We start from the raw sequence: 21457 nt of genomic DNA on the forward strand, positions 1-21457 counted from the left end.
TGGCCTAAACACCATTGCGGATGCTCTAATAAATCAGGCATACGTATTTCACAATATATTTAGTACTATTACTTTTTCATATCCAATCAGTCAGTCAGTTAAATCTTTTCTGCATTGATCCATGACTTTTGAATTAGTAGGTTTTTTGTACCATTGTGTTTTAGGGAACGTACATTATTGTGAACTCTCACTTTCACGATTGGGGGACCTAGTTCTTTTTTCCTTTTTGGTGACCTTTTCTTAATATTTTATAATGTGAATATTCAGTTGGTGCACTTAATATCGAGTGTGAGTAGTACCAAACTTAATAATTTCCGTCCACCGATATTTTAAATTAATGACCTATACAAACCGTAACATCATAAATAAGGGAGTGCAATTATTTAAATAACCACTATAAATTTTTTGAGTAAATAACGAAAGGAGCATTTGTAAAAAGGTATGGGTAACTCAATATTTGTCGTTATTTAATATATTATGAAATTAAATAAAAATTAATAAAAATATTATATTTTAGATCATTTTTAATCATCTATCCTACTATTAAACAGTACAATTCTTCACCGACAGTGTGTGAAAGAATAAAGAAATGGTACGGCTATATTCCATAAAAATAAATAAAGATATAAGTTGGGTGATTATTACACAGCTCGCCACGTAGGCGCGTAGTTAGGCGATAATCATAAATTAAAGAAACCATTGATAGAAAGGCGCGGCCGGTTTAATGCATAATCCGCCATTATTATTGTCATTTCCCCAATCTAATACAGTTACGTATATTTATTATGTTATTTATTTCCTTTTTAGTAATTTATTTACTCGCCTCTCTCGAATTTCACTTCCATTCTTTGCCCCTACAAAGCGGCAACAGAATACACACACTCATCACAATTTTGAAAATTTGAGATTATTTTCACCATCGCAATTGAAAACTCACCAGACTTCTGCATTTTGGTGCTGCTTTATCACTGAATCAGCTCCTTTTTTTCTCATATATGCGTTTATATACATCGCTCTGCCTACGATTCTCTCTCCTGGGCAGCGGCTTTGCCAAGGCGGACACGATCTCCGCCATCGCAATACAAAAAAACAGGTCCGCGATTCTCTCCTTGGTAAGGCACGCATGTTATCGCTATTATGAATTTGTGCGTGGATTTCTGTATTGTGTATTCGCGATTTGAAATTTTTTTTGTTTCATTTCTGTGGAATCTGTGTTTTTGACCTAAAATCATTTCAGCTCCATGCAATTGTTGCGGTAATTGCCTTTTATGCTTCGGATGATTGGGATTTTGGTTTGAGTTTTAGTGATCTGGTGCTCCATTGTTTTATTTGGTCATATAATTTTGTGTAAATTTAATAACTTGTTTTTATTTAGTTCGTCTGTTATTGGATTTTAGGTTGTTTTCAATTTACTACTTTGTTGTTTGATTAGTTCCTGTGATTTTGGAGATGATGTACTACTCTTTTACTTCAAATTTGGGGTTACCTTCGAAATCCGCAAGTACATAGATATGCTGTATTATTTGTTTACTCGCTTTTCTTAGTTCTTTGTGTGTGGATAACTATATTAATGCCAACACTCCTCTAATTTAGAAATTATGCGAGAAGGAATAGAAATGTACTCCCTCTATCCCATTAGAAATGAAACGTTTTCCTTTTTAGTTTGTCCCATTAAAAATGAAACGTTTCTAAAAATGGAAACAATACTCTCTCTACTTTTTCATCTCTCTTCATTAACTCACAAAACAAAATCTCGTGCTGAAAATCAAATGTTGCATATTTAATGGGACGGAGGGAGTAGTATCTAGTACTCCCTCTGTCCTATTAGAAATGCAACGTTTTCCTTTTTGGACTGTCCCACTAAAAATGAAACGTTTCCTAAAATGGAAATATCATTCTCTCTATTTTTCCCCCTCTCTTACTTTACTCTCTCTTTATTAACTCATAAAATACCACTGCATAAAATCCTGTGCCGGAAACCAAATGTTTCATATGGGACGGAGGGAGTATATTTTTTTTTGTAATGTGCTAGTTTAGTGATTAGTTGTTTATTCAGTCCTCTTTTGATTTTTATGGTGAACAGTATCAAATTAATGATTCAAACGTACTGATTTGTTATTCTTTCTGGTAAAGGAGGTTTCAAATTCAACAGCTTTTCTCATAAACTTTGAAGCACCTTCAGTGGATTTCAGTGAAAGTAGATGTTGGTCCTTCATTGAACCTTCTCTGCACAATACAAAAGGAATCAGCTATCCGCACATTATTATTTAATCCTCTGGTGTGCAAATAGTTGAATCCATCAGATTATAGACAACCAACCAAGGGTGATGAGAATTTCTCACTGGATTTCATGATCATAAGTTTTTGCAATGGGGTACTTAAGTTTGGAGAAGAAGTGGGTGTTCCCTCTTGTTATAAGTTCATTAGTATGTGTTTTCCTCCTGGCAACCTCCTTTAATATGGGCCTTGTGTCCTCATTGCACACCATCAATTCTATCTTTTCAAGATTCCCTTCTCGTCTCACCAATGGCTCTAGCTTTGTTGAGTCAAAAATGAATCAAGCTCCGCCTCTTGCTCCTCCTCCTCTACCCAAATTTGCTTATTTGATTTCTGGATCAAAAGGTGATGTAGACAAACTTTGGAGGACTCTTCATGCTTTGTATCATCCATGGAACTATTACATTGTTCATTTGGATCTTGAGTCGCCCTTAGAGGAGAGATGGGAACTCACATCTCGCGTGGCAAACCACACACTTTTTACGAAGGTTGGGAATGTTATTGTAAATAACAGATCAAATATGGTCACTTATAGGGGTCCCACGATGGTCGCAAATACTCTTCACGCATGTGCCATTCTTCTAAAGAGATATAAAGATTGGGATTGGTTTATAAACCTTAGTGCTTCAGATTATCCTTTGGTGACTCAGGATGGTGAGTTTATCTTTTGTTTTATTCCCCGTTTCATTTCTAGGCATTTGTGAATTTGGGAGTTCTCATACCTGGACAGTAGATATTCATGCACATGATGATTCCCTCTTGCAGATCTTCTTGATACATTCGCTGATTTGAAAAGAGATCTCAATTTTGTAGAACACACAAGCGACTTAGGCTGGAAAGCGTAAGTTCTATTGGCACTTATTTGGGCTTATCTTTTATTGGTCAAAAAAGACTGCTTAAGTCTAATCCTTCTTATCTGGTTTTCTTACAGTACTCAAAGGGCAATGCCATTGATTATAGATCCTGGACTTTATCAGACAACCAAATCTGACATATTTGCTGTTGGACCCAAAAGAAATTTACCAACAGCATTCAAATTGTTTACTGGTTAGTTTATTCATCATCATTCTATCAACTCAAATTTAATGGTGCTCAGTGGTCCTTTGTCCTCCTCATCTTCATTGGCTTTCTTGACACTGTGTCTTTTTTGGGTCCATTCTGATTGTTGTGAAATACTAGTAACATATTGTAGGAAATAATTTAACTGTCTACTCTTCCTAAAATTAGTTTTGCATAACTATCACCTAACTGACTTCTTGAGGGACATTCTCTTGTAGCAGCAAATATGATAGGCTAAACATGTAAGCAGCCGCAGAACATCTTGTCAATTTGCTTGTTTCCAGCCTATCTGTTAAAAGTTATTGATGTCTGAATTTGCAACTATTTCCACCCTGCTACTGTTTTTGGTTGCTGAAAGAAAATCAAATCTTTTTTGTTTTTATTTTGTCTGAATGCTTTCTGTGCATGCACATAATACTCCCCCCATCCCATAAAAATATAGACATTTGGGTTGGTACGGATTTTAATGCATAATTGGTAAAGGAAGAGAGAAATAGAAAGAAAAAATTAATGGAATAGGTTAGTGAACAATGGGGCCCACCTAATTAGAGAGAGAAGTTACCAAAAATAGAAGTGGACTATTTTTTATGGGACGGACCAAAGTGGAAAAAGTCTCGTGGAAAAAAGTCTCTATTTTTATTGGACGGAGGGAGTATAATATTTTATGCTCTTATGCTTCATATGAAGTTTTTATTCTAATACTCTCTTTGGTTTGGAGAAGGTTATTGGTATTAAGCAGGGCTTGTGATTTAAAGAGGGGGCTCCCCCAAAACCTCCCAGAATTTCTAAATCTCATGTATATACTTGAAAAGAATTAGATTTTCCTAGCTTGAAAAGATTTCCCACTAAATTAGAGATGATATCATTAATGATTAGCAATCAATTTTCAGGCTCAGCTTGGATGATCTTATCACGTGCGTTTGTGGAGTACTGCATATGGGGCTGGGATAATCTCCCAAGAACCCTATTGATGTACTACTCAAACTTTGTTTCCTCTCCGGAAGGCTATTTCCAAACCGTCATCTGCAATACTCCACAGTTTGTGCCAACTGTTGTCAACCACGACATGCACTATATATCCTGGGACAACCCTCCACAACAGCATCCTCACACGCTATCTGTCAATGACACAGCACAGATGATTGCAAGCTATGCTCCATTTGCACGTAAGTTCAGAATGGACGATCCGGTGTTGGACCAGATTGACATTCATTTACTCGGGAGGAAAAAGGGAGGCTTCACGCCCGGTGGCTGGTGTGGAGGCAAACCTCGTTGCTCGAGGGTGGGGAACCGGAACAAGCTTAGGCCGAGTCCCGGTGCTCAAAGGCTGCAACGCCTCATCGGTAATATAGTATTTTCAGAAAATTTTACCAAAGCTCAATGTTTCTAGATTACCTCTTCCATTGCTACACGAAGTGGGGAAGAAGGCGGGAGAAATCGACGAGAGGCAAGAGTTTACATGTCGTAAATCATTAGGCATTTCCACAAGCACCAATAATGAACTAGATTTAGTGCATATATACAAAAAGAGAATTGCTTCTTTCGGCCATGTAATTTTAGGTCCCTTTTTCCACATATATACTGTTATAAAGTCATAATTCATACTCACTGGTTGCCGCTCTCGGCAAGTTTATTTTTAAAATTTATTTTTGTATTGTTTTTTTTATTCCCTGGAAATGCAATGTGTTCTCTCTGTTATTTTTCCCTTTATAACTGCTGAACAAGTAAGAAAGAAAAGATAACGTAAGATTTCACCATATATTGCCAAATATAGAGCTGCAATAGAAATACATGAGTAGTTTGGAAGATGAAGAATCAAGAGTTTAAATAAAAGGGTCGAAAAATGTACTCCATAAAAATATATCAACAATAATAACCCCTTTGTACACACCTTTCTTCACTTCACCTCTTTATCTACAATATACTTTTCCAAAACATGAATCGCATTGTCAAGTCAGCGTATATGTATATATTAATATATATGTATCACTACAAAACTAAGGCAAAAAATTTGTTTGACCCAACGAATATTCTACTTGGACTATTTTGCAACTAAGGAAATCAAGCCATCTCCAATAGCTTAATGTTTCCCATGGAGTTTGCAGCTACTAAGGTGGAGGACTGGCCACGCCAACACACGGATGAGATGAACTGTGCCGTGTCATCCACTTCATCGCCTGAGAGTGGATCCGTGCTGTTGAATTTGAACGACAATGCAGGCATCGGGAGGGCCTTGTGGTAGACAAAAACCTATGCAACAAGCACAGCAATCAGACAAAATAGATGAAGACTTTGTACTGGTCGAATCTCGGAGGCTCTTATCAACATTTTTACCAGTATTGCATCAAGAAAACCTCAAGGACTTCAAGAATGAATAGATAAAGACATATGTTATGATGAATAGATAGTGGAAATTAACATCATCAGCATAGCCATCCAATTTTAATTTTCACAATTGATGTCTGTAGATATTACAAAGAATAAATCACTCAAAAAGCTACCAGAATAACTTTATTCAAGGCGAGGTGAAAGAGTGCTTATATTTAGTGGCTACGTTTTGAAAATCAGCAAGTTAAGGTTCTCAGCTCCTTTTCTATATCGTACTTATTTTGATATTACTGGATGACGAAGAGATTGATCATTGATCACGACCGAAAAATTGGACTTCAATGGTAGGCCGGGAGTTATGCCTACTTTCTAGTCTATAGTCACCAGCTTAGACTAGGATAAGCTGGAGGCATTATCTTCTTAACGTCCCCCTTTAAGTTACGCTCGGGGGCATCAAATTCAAGAAACAGCCATCAGAAATACTATCAAGATGTGCAACAGAGGCAATATAGTTTGAGCTCTAAAACAACTTAAAGTGTCACGAAGCAAAAATTCCAACGGATATATTACATATAAATACGGGGAATACTGCACAAGATTAGCAAATACTTATGTGGTAAAAATAGAAACCTCGTTTGTTTCTGAGCCAGTTGCAATATAACCGTCTGCTACAGACAAGCCAACGAAATTCTGCAATGAAATTATACAAAATCAGTATTTTATGTTTACACGTGTTTGTACATTTGGACGTTTCATGGGGGGAAAATGGAGATAAAGAAAGCAACTAAAAATCAATAGCTCAACTCTAAAGAGAGGTTAAGCATCACTACCATAAGCTTTCTTCTTAGTTTTAAGAGAGATAGTGGACTGAATAAGGAAATATGTTTTTAAGTTTGAGGTTATCATCAGGATGGAATTTTTAATGGCTTTCGGGACAACATCCGATAACTGAAATCGCGAAGGTGAAAACTGAGGCAGAAGATCCGACCTACTATTGAAACAAGTCATGCAAAACATGAAGTAGATATGAACTCAAATGGAAGTTGAAATTGGTGGCCACACTGAAAGAAGGGGAATATATCAAGATGCCACAACAACACCAAATATGAAAGATGGAAGATACCTTTACATTCAGATGGCCTGTGAATGACTGCAAGGGACAATCAAGAACTCTTGACGTACACATCGACAGATCCCACAGCTTTAGAGTGTTATCTGTGGAGGCCGACACAAGAGTTGTTGAATCAATGAACTTCACATAGCTCACTGTCTTTTTGTGCCCAACAAGAGTACATAGAGGCATTTTGGAGGTGCGAAGATCATAGTAGTATATCTTATGATCTGCCGAACCAAATGCAAGAGTACGACCGGAATCTGTGGGGAATTGAACACAGCAGACGTTGGCCTTCGTCTTAATGGTATCAACACTTACTCCCTGCAGTAGCAGCCCATGTAAGAAAAACAACTTATTACACATCCAGAATCAAATCCACAGGCAACGACAACTAGGTGCTTTAGTACGTTTAGTTTCAAAGCTGACATCCACCAAGTGCAAAAGTAGAATTGCCTGATTGATGTTCCAGAGCTTAACAGAACCATCGTCGCTACCGCTGGCCAGCATTGTTGGATCTGCCACTGAGAAATCAACAGACCACACCCGCCGTTCATGTTCTCTCATTTCCATGAAAGTCTGACTCCTGGTGACATCCCATACCTGTAAAATATACCAAGCAAAGCAGTGATGATCGGATAATGAGAGCATATGTATACGCATATTTTGGGCTTAGAGATGTCAGTTTACCTGTACCACACCTTCAAAGTTACTTGAAGCAATCTGGCCTTTAATGTAGCTATTCCAACATATGCTGCTAAGCTTCGATCTACTTGCCATTTCAACAACTGGATAATGAATATCACGATCTTCGTTCAAGATTGAATTGTACTCAAAAACTTTGATTTTCTTATTTACACCAGCACTTGCGAAAAACTCCCCATCACGGTCAAAACTAAGGGAGCATACCAGATTTGATGAATTTAAGAGATCTCCTTGCTTTAAATCTGCCTTAACTTTTAGCTTGCTAAATGAAAGATATTTACACAATCCTTCTAGGAATGTATTTATCCATCCATTTGGCTTTTGCTCAATGTTTCGATCTCTTGACGATGGGTTACTGATGGAACTTCTTTCAGTTGCTACATTAGACCCCCCTCTACCATCACTACTAACTTGAGAATGTCTTGCCAATGACCGAGACGGTATTTTAAGAGATCTGCGTCTGGTTAGAAAGTAAGCTGATTCCAATTTCCGGAAATTCTTCATCAGCCGAGAACTTTTGGAGAGAAAGCTTCCGCTTCCATGAGTCTCTGGTTTCTGAGGTATATCAGCATGCTCTTCTGATTCATCGGGGGCACTCGTATCAAGGCCCTGCCTGATTCTCTTTCTTGATCCTGAGCTACCAGAATCATCATCATCTGCATTGCTCATTAAATTGGGACCCGACCCTGAACCCTTACCAAAATCTATGCTCAGTCCACCTTTCATCCTGAGAGAAGTATGCAGCTTCGTGACTTCTTCTATGTCGGAGGATATAAGTGATATTGTTTCATTCAAGTTATCAGCTGCTTCTTGCTTCATCTGTTGCAGTATCAAGAGAAATTCCAGCAATAGCTCCTGCTCCTCTATCATTTCTCGAAGGTCTATGGCAGCTTCACGTTCTTGTATCTCATTCCTAGGCTCGCTCAAGAACTCACTTTGCAACAGTTCGCTGTGCACATCATGAAAGAAAAATAAGACTTGGTAAAGAATTAGGAACAAGAGCTGAACAAGGCCATTAATGAGGTGAATGAAAGCGCACACAACACAGAGAAGATATTAGCAAGCACGAACATAGTTAATTGGTAGGAATTGAATGAAAATTATCATGGCAGTAAATACTCATCCACCTGCATTCCATTCTACTGTGGCGAAGGTAGTGGTCATTGGGTGTGAATTGCACATCACTATTTACAAAGTTTGACGTGAGAGCTTTCTCATATTTCACAAAGAATAATTTTCCAGCAGTTTAAAAGTGACATGACAAATTCACGAATTTCACGGTGCATACAAGAGAGAGAGTTCAACACGACACAACAACAGACAACTGAGCAGAAATGCTATATTATCTGAGACTTCAGCAATCAATACACATGATATTTACAAACACACACCTCATTTTAGGCCGACTACTTGGCTCCGGATGCAGCAACCACAAGCAAAACGAAGCTTCTTTAGGCCACTTAAGAAGCAGCTGTGGAGGGAGGACACGGTGTCTCAGGCTTGCCATAGTCGAGCTTTTCTCTTCCAGGGAATCAAAAGTGCAAAACAACTGCTCATATATGTACATATACATATCAGTAAGCTTCTTGAAAACTGCATTTAACTGAACACACAAGCTAATTCTAACTCACACTACATTCGTGGAAGAAAACTCCAACTGACCTCAAATAGTAAGACACCAAGCTGATATATATCTGAAGCACTCGAAGTTGGATCACCAGAAACCTGTTCTGGTGTGGTGTACCAATTGGACTCCATGAGCAGTATCTGCTTCATTGGGAAAGACTGCTTCTTATCCCCCACTGTTCGCTCATTGGCAGCCCCATCCGAACCATGCACAGCCTGACCTGAACTTGACTGCAAACAGCTGCTCTCGGAGTTAATCTGTGAGGCCGGATTCCTAGCAAGACGAGCATACTGGCTCCTAGAGTGCTGCGACTCAGGAGGCAGAACCGAGGGCGAACCCTTGAACTCAGCCATTTGGCTGTTTGATCCATACTCGGGGGAATCCGAGCCAGAGTCCGAGCAAGAGGCAGACTCAATGAACGACACCCGGCTGTACGAGGACATAACAAAACACGAAGGCCTAACATTGTGAAGTACAATTCCTTGAGAATGAGCCAAGTTCACAACATCAACAATCTGAGAGAATATATGCAGGCACTCAAGGGCATCCACAGCCCTTTCCGGGTTATCCAACCACTTTCTCAAACTCACATCGTTGCACGCAACTGCCCCGCCCTCAGACCCAGGTAGGAGACCCCCATGGCTAGTGACATGAGCCCAAGGCCTCCCTTTCCTGACAGAATCATGGCTACTATTATCTCCTGAAAATCTGACAGCACCTCCCCTCAAAATTCTTGAATTTCTGGCCAAGAATGAAGAATTTAAACCCCTAGAACTATCAGACCTCTCCCAACCAGACTCGGATGAGCCCTCCATAACTATCCACCTCTCACTATTAGTATGCTTACATGAATCCCATGATACAAACACAAACACAAACACAAACATAAACAACTCCACAATGACTTGATCCACAATATTTCAACAATTTCTTTTGCCATTCGGAATCAAGAAAACATCATCCCTACAAAAGAATTAGCATAAAAACCTCTCAAAATTGATCATTTTGAAACTCCAGCGGTGGGTTTGGAAAGATTCAGATCGCCCACAAAAACCATACATACAATCACAGTAACATATACCTAGAGAGAGAAATTTGAGTTAAGAGAGCGGCAAGAAGCAGTATCAGAGATTTTGAGCGGTAGAGGAGAGGAGAGGGGGATGAGAGAGAGTCTAGCCCGAGCAATACAAAACAACACGAACCACACAAACTGATACTTTTTTTTTACTCACATCCCAACAAGAAAGTATGCTTTTTTTCCTTGATTAAAAACACCACAGCCTCACAAAAACAAAAAACAAGATGTCACAGATCCTCAACTGTGACGACTACAAATTCACATCGTAAATAGCATTAAATGTCATTTTAAAGCTGATTTCTGAGATAATTTATTAACAAACCCTAAAAAGGGAATTATTATCCACAACTCCCACTTCCAGTCATGTAAAACTGGCGACGTGTCTCATCCTCGTCTTCAACCTCAAAGATTTGTCCTTTTCGAAACAAGAGCTTGTGTAAACATGAATGGGATTAAAATATCATTTCTTTTTATTCGGGCTGCATTTTTTTATTCCGAAAAATCAAGATTTCACTCTCAAATACCAATGTCGGACACAGAAATCCCTAACCATCTATATTAAAATATTCTCACTCTACCTAATGCGGAATCGTTTCAACTTTTAACTTCATCTTAACCTATTAAAAAAATTCGTTCTTGCCCTTTCTGATCTATCACAATTGTTTTTTATTTAAATAATTATTTCCATTTGTAGAATTTGAACTTGAAATCCAATTACGGCGTACTAAGATTCTAGAATCGGCATGATTTTTTGTTGGATAAATTTTCCAATTCTTTTAAAACCACAAATTAGAATTAAACAACGCTGGAAACTTTTATAGTGTGGAAAAAAAAAGTTAATAATATTACCTATTTTATTCTAACTAAATGTGATAAATATAAACTCTATCTATCCACTTAACTTGACATTACCTATAAAATTATTACTACTTTGTAATATTTTGTTGTATTTTAATTATCTAGTGTAAGTGTAGTGGTCACAAACTACACTCGCTGTCGATGCTATTAAGACCTAAAGTGTATCTTATAAAATAAAATTGTTATCATTTCTTATAAAAACTATGTTAAATATTCAAACATTAAGAAATAATAGGTTTTTTTTTTAATTTTAACACTCAAGGGAGTAGTATTTAAGTTTGTTTTTTTTTTTTTGACGTAAAGTTCTGCAACTTTTTCGAGTTAAAGGTAGTAGAACTCTACAAGTTTCTTCTTCTTGGACTGAACAAGTAAAATTCAGTTACTATTGCATTAGTAACCAAACTACTATAACACACAATATATTGATGCTTGAATTGGAATGTACTTACGCTATAATTCGATAAAAATAAGGACTCTTTCTTTTTATGTCCAGTCTTATAAAAATAGTTTAGTGTGATACAATGTAATACTCCTTCTGTCCAAACAAATAGGGCAATTGGTGTATAGCACGGGTTTTAATATAGAATTGGTAAAGTAAGAGAGAGAAGAAAAAAATAAGAGAGAATGAGAAAAGTAAGTGACAAGTACTGTTAGTGGAATGATGTGTAGAGTTATTATTTGTTGAAATTTTTCCATAAATGAATGTGCTCTATTTTTTTTTTGCAGCAAAAAAGGCGATTCCGTCGCCTTGGCGGCCCCCACGCTCCGGTCCGACATCGTGTGAGGGGGTTAAATCAGGATACGCAGTAGCCCGACCCACTGACTGCCAGAAGCCCATCTCCCAAGGCCTCACACTTGTGCCTGAGAAATGGAAGCAACTACACGACAGCAGAGAGATTCGAACCCGGCTCATTGCAGCAAGATCTGCCCCTCCGTTGCCAACTGCGTTATGCCCCTGCATGTATGTGCTCTATATTTTATGGACGGACAAAAATAAATGTACTCTATTTTTTGTAGACGGCGGGAGTAACTAATAATGTCGTTTCATTTTTTTTTTAATAAGAGTCTCGTTTACTTCACCTAATCTCGAAAAACCACCGTCACTACCACAGAAATTTCTGAAATATAATAATACTCCCTCTGTCCCGCTTTAGTAGTCCCATTAACTTTTATGCCCTCTTTTTGTAAAAATGATAAAAAAATAGTTAAAGAGGAGAAATGGTAAATTAAAAGAGAGAATAATATAGAGTAATATAGAGTCTTCTCTATATTATTCTCTCTTTTAATTTACCATTTCTCCTCTTTAACTATTTTTTATTATTTTTACAAAAAGAGGGCATAAAAGTTAATGGGACTGGTAAAGCGGAGGGAGTATTTATAATAACGTTTTTTTAAGTAAACGAGCATTATAAAATTGTGTGTGGCGATCATGCAATTTTAGAAGTGATTGCCCACCGCTTAGAGATTCCCTTTTAACTTTTCACTTGGCAAACGTTGCGATGGAGGTTTCAGTCCGTTATCACAAACTAATCTGAATTTATTACTCTCTGTTTTAAGATAATAAAAGCACGTCATTTCGACATAGATATTAACAAATATGAATAGATTTTTAATGTACAAAATAGAGGGAAACTAAAATAGGAAGGAGATTAAAGTAAAAGAAATGAAAAGAATAAATAGACGAGATTATTTTTCATCAAAAATAAAATTCTAGAAAATATAATATTTTTTTGGGGTATTTTTTTTTTGGCACGGTATTTAAGATATTAATGTGCTAAATATTAAAGTGGAGAGAGAGTAAAGTAAAAGAAAGAATAAAGTGAGAGAGTGTAAAATATGAAAGATGATAAAATTTTTAACTAAAAAAAAGAAATGACTCAATTACGGGATAACCTGAAAAAAGAATACGACTCATTTACTTGAACAGAGAAGTATGATTATATTAAATTATTAATACTAAATGGAAAGAGTACTTCTAGTCGGGAAGAAATTTGCATGTGAACTAAATTTAGTTAATATAAAAATGTCTTTCGTATTGACATATAACATAGGTAATTAGGAACCTAATAGGACCCTTCTCTCGAATATAACTTATCAAATCAACTCAGACTTATTGTATACTCTGCTTCTGCACTGAAGGATGATAAATTGATCATCTTTGAACATTTTATCTATTGGAGATATTGGTCCTAAAACAATCAATTTTGGCATGGTTATGTTATTTCTTACGACTAATTCTAAAATTTATCTAAAATATCAAAAAGTTTAAATTCTGTGTTCCCAACCAATAAAAAATCAAATAAGATTTTTGACAAAAACTTATTCTATGTGAACAGATGTGAAACATACATATGATATTTTAAATCTATGTGAAATTATACACGAAATATAAATTTTATTATATTTTAGATCAATTTCAAAAAAAAAATTGAAAAATAGCAAATTTAGGACAATATTCATAGTTTTATGGACCAATATAGTATAAGCAAATTATTGGGATAATGACTCATGCTAAATTTGCAATAAATATGTCACCCACAAGTGTATGGGGTATGTAGCACATGACAAGTTGAAATTATCGATCCTCGAAGACTAAATGCCGGCTTAAGTACTTTGAACACTATCTAGACTAATAGAAGGGGTTTTTGGTTTTTCTTAACTAAGATCAAAGAACAAGTAAACAAATAGCAAATTAGGAAAATAAAGCAAATAAAGGGTAGATTTCACTCAAATTGGGAAGGTAGGGATATTGATCCGTTGGTATGGATCACGGGTGTTCACCTAGGGATCATGCTAATCTAAATGGTCTTATGTGTGGTTAGGAAGGTCAGGTTAATTGGTTAGACCCCCTCTCGGGTGCACCTAACGCGTTGATCGGCCTCTAATAACGGAGTCTCCTCCGTACACTTCGAAACCGACTCCTAAAACCTACGGACCCAAGCCCTCTCTCTAGCTATGCCTCTCTCGAGCACATACAACACATGGAGTTGTTGGTTATTTAACAATCTAATCAAGCATCTCTCAATGACAATAATTAGAACAAAACATATCCAATTGGTAGCTAATCAATTAGACAATGAAAAAGCACAATAACCAACAAAACCACCACAAAAAAGATAGATAAGCATAAATCAAGGTTTAACCCATGGATTCCATACAAACTTCACCAATATCCCTAATAAAGACTTAGCCACTCATAGTGGAAGCTAAGACAAAGGAAAATACAAAAACATCAAAGGAAAACATAGTAAGAAAAGATAATAGAAATCCCTAAGGTGGACTTGATGTTGGAAGAATCTTTCTTCTTCAATCTCTTGAAGATGGAAGCCTCCTTGCTTCAATCCTCTTGGATCTCTCGATTTTTCTCTCAATTTGCAGTGGGGGAAGTTAGGGTTCGAAAATGAGGGAGAACCCTTTTATACTCGGAGTGAGAATCAGGATAAAGTGATCACGTATGCAAAACACCCGGTCGGGTGATTTGTAAGTGACAAAACACTCGACCGGGTTTTCTTCCCGAAGCCCGTTTTATGCAAAACACCCGACCGGGTTTTCCGAGAAATGGAAAACACCCGGTCGGGTTTTCCTTCTGGAGTCCGCAAGGCTTCTTCATAACACCCGACCGGGTTTTTCGAGAAATGGGAAACACCCGGTCGGGTTTTTCTTCTGGAGAACTCCTCGAATTTCAGCTTCGGCTCGTTTCAACCTGTTCTCATCACAAAACTACGACAAACCCATTAACTCACCTAATTAGTATATATGTGGTGAAAAACTTGTATTTAACATCTTAAACCATCCAAAGCACTCTCTAATCACCCATAAAACAAGCCTAAACTATAAGTTTGTCAGATAACGTGGATAATTAATTGGATGAAGGAGAAAAATTCCAAATTAACACAAAACAAACTATGGAGACCAACTTGCACAAATTATTAATAATGGTATCATTTTAAAGCGTATAGTGAAGAAGAATTTACACAGAAACAGAATTTATATATATGTATTCAAATTGATGCCTCAATAGTCAGAGGAATTGCATTTCCTGATAAAAAATACAGATCGATACCACTGAGAATTCATGTTAAACTCTACTACGCGTTGCCCTCCGCAACCTAACTCTAGAAGCCCCTATGCAACAAGAAAAGAAAACAACAACACGCTAATCATCAACGAACCGGTTATCGCCCTGAAACGAATAGTGTGTTCATCGATAGCTGGTTCCCTTCCCCCTGCATTTTCCGCATCCTCTCCTTGTCCAGGCGTGCACGTCTCACGGCCTCCTGGATTTGACGATCGTGATCCTTCAACACCTGCTCCACTTTGCCCGATGGGACAAGCAGCGGCCCCGAGTAGTGGATCTTGTTCCCCCTTGGCCCTTTACCCAGCTGAAATTTACCATGTCAAAGTTATCAATGTCAATAAATATAAATATTGAACAATTTTTAGATACAAATAAATTCTTATCTTAATTATACCATAATGCATAAAATAGAAATAGACATTGCTGCACTTTTACTTACAGAAACAGAGCTGTTGCTTGCTTTATCATCTTCATGCTGGCCATTGTTCTTTAGGTCCTGCCTCGCCATCGAATGTGAACCCTCTTTAAACGAACCTGGAAACCGGGCGATGAGCTTTGGTGCTTCCTGGTGAGAGTAAGATCTATCTCTGTGCTCTTCAGACAGCATGCTCCTCCTAGCAGCTACCAAGCCCGACATGGCTGATAGGTCGGCCACGCCGAGATTCCTTGGAGCGTCTTCAATATTCTCTCCAGCCTTCGTCCAGGCAGCCCGGTTTACCAAAGGCCCAGAATGGGACGCCCTCTTGTGGACATTTCCCTGGGGATCGTTTTTATCTTCCTCAATGGATTGTGATGGTCTTGGTGGATCGATAGGAAAACCCGAAGCCACTTCTTCGGGATGAGAACTGAACATCTCACTCCTGCTCTTGGAGTTGGGCTGACCGTGTCGTTTCTGCAACCCCACACCAGCAGTTAGAATTCTAATCATTGCAACTCTTCCAAGCATCATCAGAGTGCGAAATTCCTTTACATGCTAAGAAAACAGTTACCTGCATAGAGGAGATCAACTCTGCATTGGCTTCAGGAGCTGGAACTGCACGAGATTCTCTCGATCCTCTTCTTTCAATGTCGTATCGTTGACCTTTGCTACCAGCTGCCATTCTGCAAATTTCACCCATCGAGGTACGTTTAGGCAAACAGCAGTAGTACTGAAAAATAAGCTACTGATTTATGCAAGATTTGCACGTGATATATGCTGGGTTAAAAGTTGACCTCCTTGCTTCTTCCTCTCGTACTTTAGCGTCGAACTCTTTGCTGGGAGGATACTTAGGCAAACTCGAGGGATCACAAGGATGAGGCCTCGCTGTAAAGAACTGTGAGAAAGGTTAGCAAAAATATAAAATTCCTCAATTTCTGGTAAATCTTGAGAGTAGAACGTAAGAGAAACCCTCTCATATTATGCAAGGTTGTGGGGAGAAGTATATTTCAGTCTTAAATAACAATAGTAGAGAGGGCTTCTTAAATGCTCTGCCTGCTCATCAAGCAAGAAATAAACACTAATCTTCTCATATATGGAGTGGAATAAGATCAAAATCACAAGTAGAAAGCAAGTACGAACCAGGTACAGAAGCCTTTCAATCGATAGATATGAAAAACCACGATCTGAAGAAAAACAAAAGACACGTATGTTGAGAATGTCTATACCTCACTCTTCAAAGCAGATGATGCGGATCCGCGATCTGCAGGATCTATGGATAACAAAATCTCCATAAGTGCTAATGCTGGTGCTGGAAAATCTTTAAATGTTTCAACAACCCGGCGCTTGTAAGGCTGCTGGGGCTTGAAAATTGTTGCATGAGGCAACTTTGATTTCCTCCAATACTCCTCCGAGGGTGATCCACAAAGTTTGAATATTTTATGCAACTGCTCAACCTACAGAAAACCAAGATTTCATATTTAAATTCATATATCATATTCTTGAAGTTATTTGGAAGGGAAGACGAAGAGATCGCTCTGCTAATTGTTTCACTTTTCAATTCAGAACACATTCAGCAAGTAAACATATAAGAAACAAGAAGGTGATAATTACATGAAAGACATGTAAAGACAAATCAAAAGTCTCGAGCAGAGAGCTATCACTGATAGGGGGGAAATTTGATGACAATGCTTTGAAACCCTTTTTAAGAGAAGTAAATAATAGGAAACCTCGGTTCTTCCAGGCATTATAGGCTTGCCGGCATATAATTCTGCAAGTATGCAACCCGTGCTCCATAAATCGACGGCAGTACCGTAATAAGTTGCACCAAGCAGAAGTTCAGGTGGCCGATACCACAGGGTTACAACACGGCTGGTCAGTGGTTGACTATGATGAGGATCATACAAACTAGCCAGGCCAAAGTCGGCAATCTTGAGAATGCCCCTATTGTCGATTAACAGGTTGGAACCTTTTATGTCTCGATGAAGCACGCCACAATTATGACAGTGATCGAGCCCACGTAGAAGTTGTTTCATGTAGCATTTAACCTGAAGTAGATGGGAGAAAAAAAATACTTGCATCATTCATTTAATCTGGAATCCCAGCTTAAAATCAGGTGCGACAATTGAATCAAACTGACAGGTACATAACTATTTTAGCTACCTGAGGTTCAGTAAACTTAAGGCCAGGGTGAGATGCAAGTCCAGCCAAATCATGCTCCATATACTCAAAAACGAGGTACAAGCTGCAAGACATTCGTGATGTAACTAGACCTTCCAATTTGATTACATTTGGATGGTTGAGCCTACGCAAAATAAGAATTTCCCTTGCCATAAAACGAACACTTTCAGGCTCCAGGTTATCAAACCTTACTTTCTTCAAAGCAACAATTTTCCCTTCATCAAGATCTCGGGCGCGGTAAACATTACTGTAAGTACCCTGACCGATCTAGAAAACGAAAGCACAAAGAATAAGGATTACCAAACTTATGATATTGATGGAAATATATTAGCATACAAACAAACTGTATCAAAGCACATTAAACTTTTTATGAAAAAAACACCTGGATAAGGAATTAGGACGAATGTCTTAAGGTCTGTGAACTGCAGATATCCTACTTCAACTAATTGATTAGCTAAATAATCACCTATATTTTCATTGCGATGAGTGATAGTGAATTCAAAAGTTCACGTGATGCGCAACTAAGAAAAACCATCACTTGTAAGAAAACTTGTACTATGAATTGGCAATTGCACGTAAAAGTTTGCCATCATGGACATTAAGTGATAATTTAGCCAACTTGTTCATTTGTTATCATGATGGAACTAAAATCAAACCATGACTGATTGTTCAAAAAATGTGATGCAAGGCATGCAATCTTAAATGGGAACTACATTTTTGAAACTCATGAAAAAAAACACTACGTATCCATTTGATTTTTCTTAACCTGTTGATCACATAAGTTAGAGTTTCCGTATTCTTTATGACATTGGTGTTCACAAAAATTGTTATGCCTGGTTGCCTAAAGAAGAAAACCTAATGTCTGAAGTACACATAATCCACACTAGTCAAACAATGAGAGTTCAGCGAAAAAAGGTGAAGCAGGAGCACCAACATAAGAGTATTTATAAAGATATAGTTGAATTGCCAATACATAGGTAAAAGTTAACATATATACACACAAAACACCAAGCAAAATTAGTGGCAGGGGGTAGGGTAACAGGTAATTAGGAGAAAGAATGATATTGGGTTATTTCTTCTCTGAAACCGACACAGAGGCCATGTTCTCTTTAATTAACGAGCATCGGAGCAATTAATAACGTGTCAAGAAAATAAAGGTGCTGGAGGTCGTAAAGGTAAGTTGCACGTGAGTTTGAGTGTGTTGCTCTTGCTACCATCATAACATTGCAAATAACCCTAGAGAAAATCTACAAAAATTTATATAGTTAGTAGTAATCTGAAATTTTGAGATTTATTTAAGACTGGTATAGCATGGAATCAGAGCAATGTCTAATCTATTGGCAAAAATTCGATGGCATTAACCATACAAGGGGACATTCACCACTGGACTGCAGTTAATCATTTCATAGGCCTTCATTCGAGTTTCCGTGAATTTAGCATCTCATATTATTTGTGACAAAATCTGTGGCAAGCTTGCTAGGCAGAGGCAAAAGTAATGACATCCCAAAGACACCATATGGATAAAAAAACACTCTAAAAGCACACAATAGCACTATCCACTACCACTGAAACAATGCCAATGAAGGAACGATGAAAACCATACCTTATCCAGCTTTTCAAATGAATCTGCCCTCCTCGGCACCCATCCTTTAATAGCCTCACCGGCCACCGCTGCCAGCCAAGGTGGCCATCCAGCTGCGACCTGTTCCCCTTCAGTTGCTCTAGGCACTAAGCCCGCCCTCGGATGTGGCCCAGCCGAAGCATACTCGGCTTTCTCCCTCTTCCTCTCAAAACGCTCCCCCTGCAATCTAGCTGAGCCATTGATTTGTTTATCTATCAATGTGACCCTTTCCTCATTGCCACCATTATCCAACCGATCCTTCACTGAGTAACTCTCCTCCCTCCTCGACGAAACAGACCTCGAGGCCCGCAGATCTGACGTTGCTTTACTCGACAACCTCTCCTCAGGGCTATCCTTGTTATTATCAAGAGCATAAGGCTTACCACAAACACAACCCATTATACGCCTCTAACACCGCAATTCACCCCCAAAAAACCCAGATTTCTTTATTTCTTCATACCCCTTTTCACTTTCTCAAAACCTCCTCCTCTTCCATTGCTCAAAAGAATCAGGCATTCCCCCAAGAAAACTAATTTCAACCCGAGATTCAACTCAGCCGACAAACCCGCCACCGCAATTCCTCAACAGAACACCCAGAAATCCCCAAGAAATTAACTTTCCACACGATAAATCTCAAGAATGCATTTTACTCAAACAAATTCGAGATTTGGGAGGAAACCGAAGGCGAATTGTACCTGAAATCAACAATGGCCCGCGAGCTGAAGTAGGTCGAGCGATTTAATGGGTAGAAATGGGTGGATCTAGGGCACGGGCGGAGAGAGGGATAACAGAGGGTTATAATCCTTGAATAATTGTGTTAGTAATTTCTAGGGAAAGTGTAAATGCAGCAGATTTATGGCGGATTTGATTTCTAACGGTTGAGCAGATTTTTTAATTGAGCTTCCTTACCTCACACCCACACAACGGTGTGCTCTTCCGTTATATTCATTCGCCATTATTACTTCACACCTCTCTCCCTCCAACCAAGTGCTACTTCACCGCGTCTGGATCAGGTCCACTCTCCACCTATTTCTTTTTTCAGTTTAAATAATTTTCCCAAATTAAAATAATACTAACATTAATCAATAGTGTAAACTAACTAATTTTGAATTTTTATAAAAGAAATTGCATATTCCAAATCATTGGAGCGAGGCAAATTTTCGATGAATTATTGTTAAAATTTAGTAGTAGGAGTTTGTTCTTTGTAAATATCGTAGGTGACTCTCGAGCTAGAGCTAGTTCTGGCTTCATCTTCATCTGTCCATCCGGTTGCAATTTCTGCTTCTTCCTCAATTATCATATTCATAGATTAGGTAGGGTAATAAATGTATACATGATGTCGAAAATGGATGCTTGATACTACACACGCATCGAACATATCATAATCATCTAATGTGTTTGGAGTACACCGAAAATTCGCTCAATGTCCTTTCATGGTGTCTCATGTCTTTGAGAAAATAATGTTGTCTTTAGGCCACACAGACACGTATCGATTTCACGAACATAGGTCATCTTGTACATGCCAATATTTTCAGTGGTAAGTTGTTGATTGAACTTTTTGACAAAAGGTAGTAGTTGATAGATACAATGATGTATGTCCCAAAGGTATAATTGATCGCACGACTTGTATGCTTCGAGTTCACTTCAAGAGGGTGAACCCCCACAACTCCAAAAGTAATATACATCCTCAGGCACCAAATCAAATCGAGTCACAATGGAAGAGCAACTGGAGTGAGACATAGAGGCGCATAATATTCATCGACAAGAGAACAAACAGACCTTCAAATGCCTTTGCGAGAATGTGCACCACTCCGAAAGTGGTTGGGCAACGGAGGATCGGGCCACGATGGACAAAAGTGATCGAAGAACATCTCGAATAGAAAATGCACAAGAAGCAGGGGTTATGGCGGACCTAGTAAGGATAAGAGGGCGAACATAACGTCAAGTTAAAGTCTTCTAACGGATAAAAACGCTGTCAAAAGCACAAGGGAAAGGAGAAGGTGTCGACCTTATCTTTTTGTGAGAAGGTGAAAACCCTAGCCTCTACACTTGGAATTTTCGGCCCTCTCTATAATAGAGAGATTCGGAAATTCCCCTTTGTGTATTCTTGGTGTTCTTG

The 21457-nt window shown here is 38.2% G+C and overlaps 3 protein-coding genes across 9 annotated transcripts; 1 reads left to right on the forward strand and 2 right to left on the reverse strand.

The window, feature by feature from the left end:
* Positions 1 to 817: 817 nt before the first annotated feature.
* Positions 818 to 5002, forward strand: LOC125196205 (beta-glucuronosyltransferase GlcAT14B-like). Of its 3 annotated transcripts, none has more exons than XM_048094624.1 (5): positions 818 to 1112; positions 2134 to 2931; positions 3043 to 3118; positions 3209 to 3324; positions 4227 to 5002. In XM_048094624.1, the coding sequence occupies exons 2-5, from the start codon at positions 2370 to 2372 to the stop codon at positions 4724 to 4726; spliced, it is 1254 nt and encodes a 417-aa protein (XP_047950581.1). In that variant the 5' UTR covers positions 818 to 1112; positions 2134 to 2369; the 3' UTR covers positions 4727 to 5002. The 3 variants fall into 3 exon arrangements, with proteins under 3 accessions (XP_047950581.1, XP_047950583.1, XP_047950582.1); XM_048094626.1 differs by having other exon boundaries at positions 2137 to 2931; XM_048094625.1 differs by having other exon boundaries at positions 962 to 1093.
* A 162-nt stretch (positions 5003 to 5164) lies between these two features.
* Positions 5165 to 10513, reverse strand: LOC125196204 (protein SPA1-RELATED 4-like). 3 transcript variants are annotated; one of them, XM_048094621.1, is made up of 7 exons: positions 9143 to 10495; positions 8872 to 9029; positions 7466 to 8429; positions 7232 to 7378; positions 6788 to 7099; positions 6295 to 6354; positions 5165 to 5586 (listed from the first exon to the last, which is right to left on the reverse strand). In XM_048094621.1, the coding sequence occupies exons 1-7, from the start codon at positions 9992 to 9994 to the stop codon at positions 5398 to 5400; spliced, it is 2682 nt and encodes an 893-aa protein (XP_047950578.1). In that variant the 5' UTR covers positions 9995 to 10495; the 3' UTR covers positions 5165 to 5397. The 3 variants fall into 3 exon arrangements, with proteins under 3 accessions (XP_047950578.1, XP_047950579.1, XP_047950580.1); XM_048094622.1 differs by lacking the exon at positions 6295 to 6354 and having other exon boundaries at positions 9143 to 10504; XM_048094623.1 differs by lacking the exons at positions 5165 to 5586; positions 6295 to 6354 and having other exon boundaries at positions 6952 to 7099; positions 7186 to 7378; positions 9143 to 10513.
* Positions 10514 to 15012: 4499 nt separating this feature from the next.
* Positions 15013 to 20337, reverse strand: LOC125196841 (probable serine/threonine-protein kinase At1g54610). Of its 3 annotated transcripts, none has more exons than XM_048095498.1 (9): positions 20034 to 20337; positions 19321 to 19918; positions 17700 to 17984; positions 17267 to 17584; positions 16766 to 16993; positions 16334 to 16434; positions 16111 to 16222; positions 15561 to 16013; positions 15013 to 15425 (listed from the first exon to the last, which is right to left on the reverse strand). In XM_048095498.1, the coding sequence occupies exons 2-9, from the start codon at positions 19735 to 19737 to the stop codon at positions 15219 to 15221; spliced, it is 2121 nt and encodes a 706-aa protein (XP_047951455.1). In that variant the 5' UTR covers positions 19738 to 19918; positions 20034 to 20337; the 3' UTR covers positions 15013 to 15218. The 3 variants fall into 3 exon arrangements, with proteins under 3 accessions (XP_047951455.1, XP_047951456.1, XP_047951454.1); XM_048095499.1 differs by having other exon boundaries at positions 17700 to 17781; positions 17905 to 17984; positions 19321 to 20337; XM_048095497.1 differs by having other exon boundaries at positions 19321 to 20337.
* Between the last annotated feature and the right edge of the window lie 1120 nt (positions 20338 to 21457).

Source organism: Salvia hispanica, chromosome 6 (assembly GCF_023119035.1).
Source record: "Salvia hispanica cultivar TCC Black 2014 chromosome 6, UniMelb_Shisp_WGS_1.0, whole genome shotgun sequence".
Taxonomy (NCBI): domain Eukaryota; kingdom Viridiplantae; phylum Streptophyta; class Magnoliopsida; order Lamiales; family Lamiaceae; genus Salvia; species Salvia hispanica.

Bases quoted from the DNA above. Each gene is read 5' to 3' on its own strand.
- LOC125196841 (XM_048095498.1), bottom strand. From the start codon at position 19,737: ATGGGTTGTGTTTGTGGTAAGCCTTATGCTCTTGATAATAACAAGGAT. The intron at 17,985-19,320 runs GTATGGTTTTCA...TTCGTTTTCTAG, and splicing joins CATTTGAAAAGCTGGATAAG to ATCGGTCAGGGTACTTACAG. The intron at 15,426-15,560 runs GTAAGTAAAAGT...GGTAAATTTCAG, and splicing joins CAAGCAACAGCTCTGTTTCT to CTGGGTAAAGGGCCAAGGGG.
- LOC125196204 (XM_048094621.1), bottom strand. From the start codon at position 9,994: ATGTTTGTGTTTGTGTTTGTGTTTGTATCATGGGATTCATGTAAGCAT. The intron at 8,430-8,871 runs GTGTGTGTTTGT...TGATGTGCACAG, and splicing joins AGTAGTCGGCCTAAAATGAG to CGAACTGTTGCAAAGTGAGT. The intron at 7,379-7,465 runs GTAAACTGACAT...TATATTTTACAG, and splicing joins ACTTTGAAGGTGTGGTACAG to GTATGGGATGTCACCAGGAG.
- LOC125196205 (XM_048094624.1), top strand. From the start codon at position 2,370: ATGGGGTACTTAAGTTTGGAGAAGAAGTGGGTGTTCCCTCTTGTTATA. The intron at 2,932-3,042 runs GTGAGTTTATCT...TCCCTCTTGCAG, and splicing joins TCCTTTGGTGACTCAGGATG to ATCTTCTTGATACATTCGCT. The intron at 3,325-4,226 runs GTTAGTTTATTC...ATCAATTTTCAG, and splicing joins AGCATTCAAATTGTTTACTG to GCTCAGCTTGGATGATCTTA.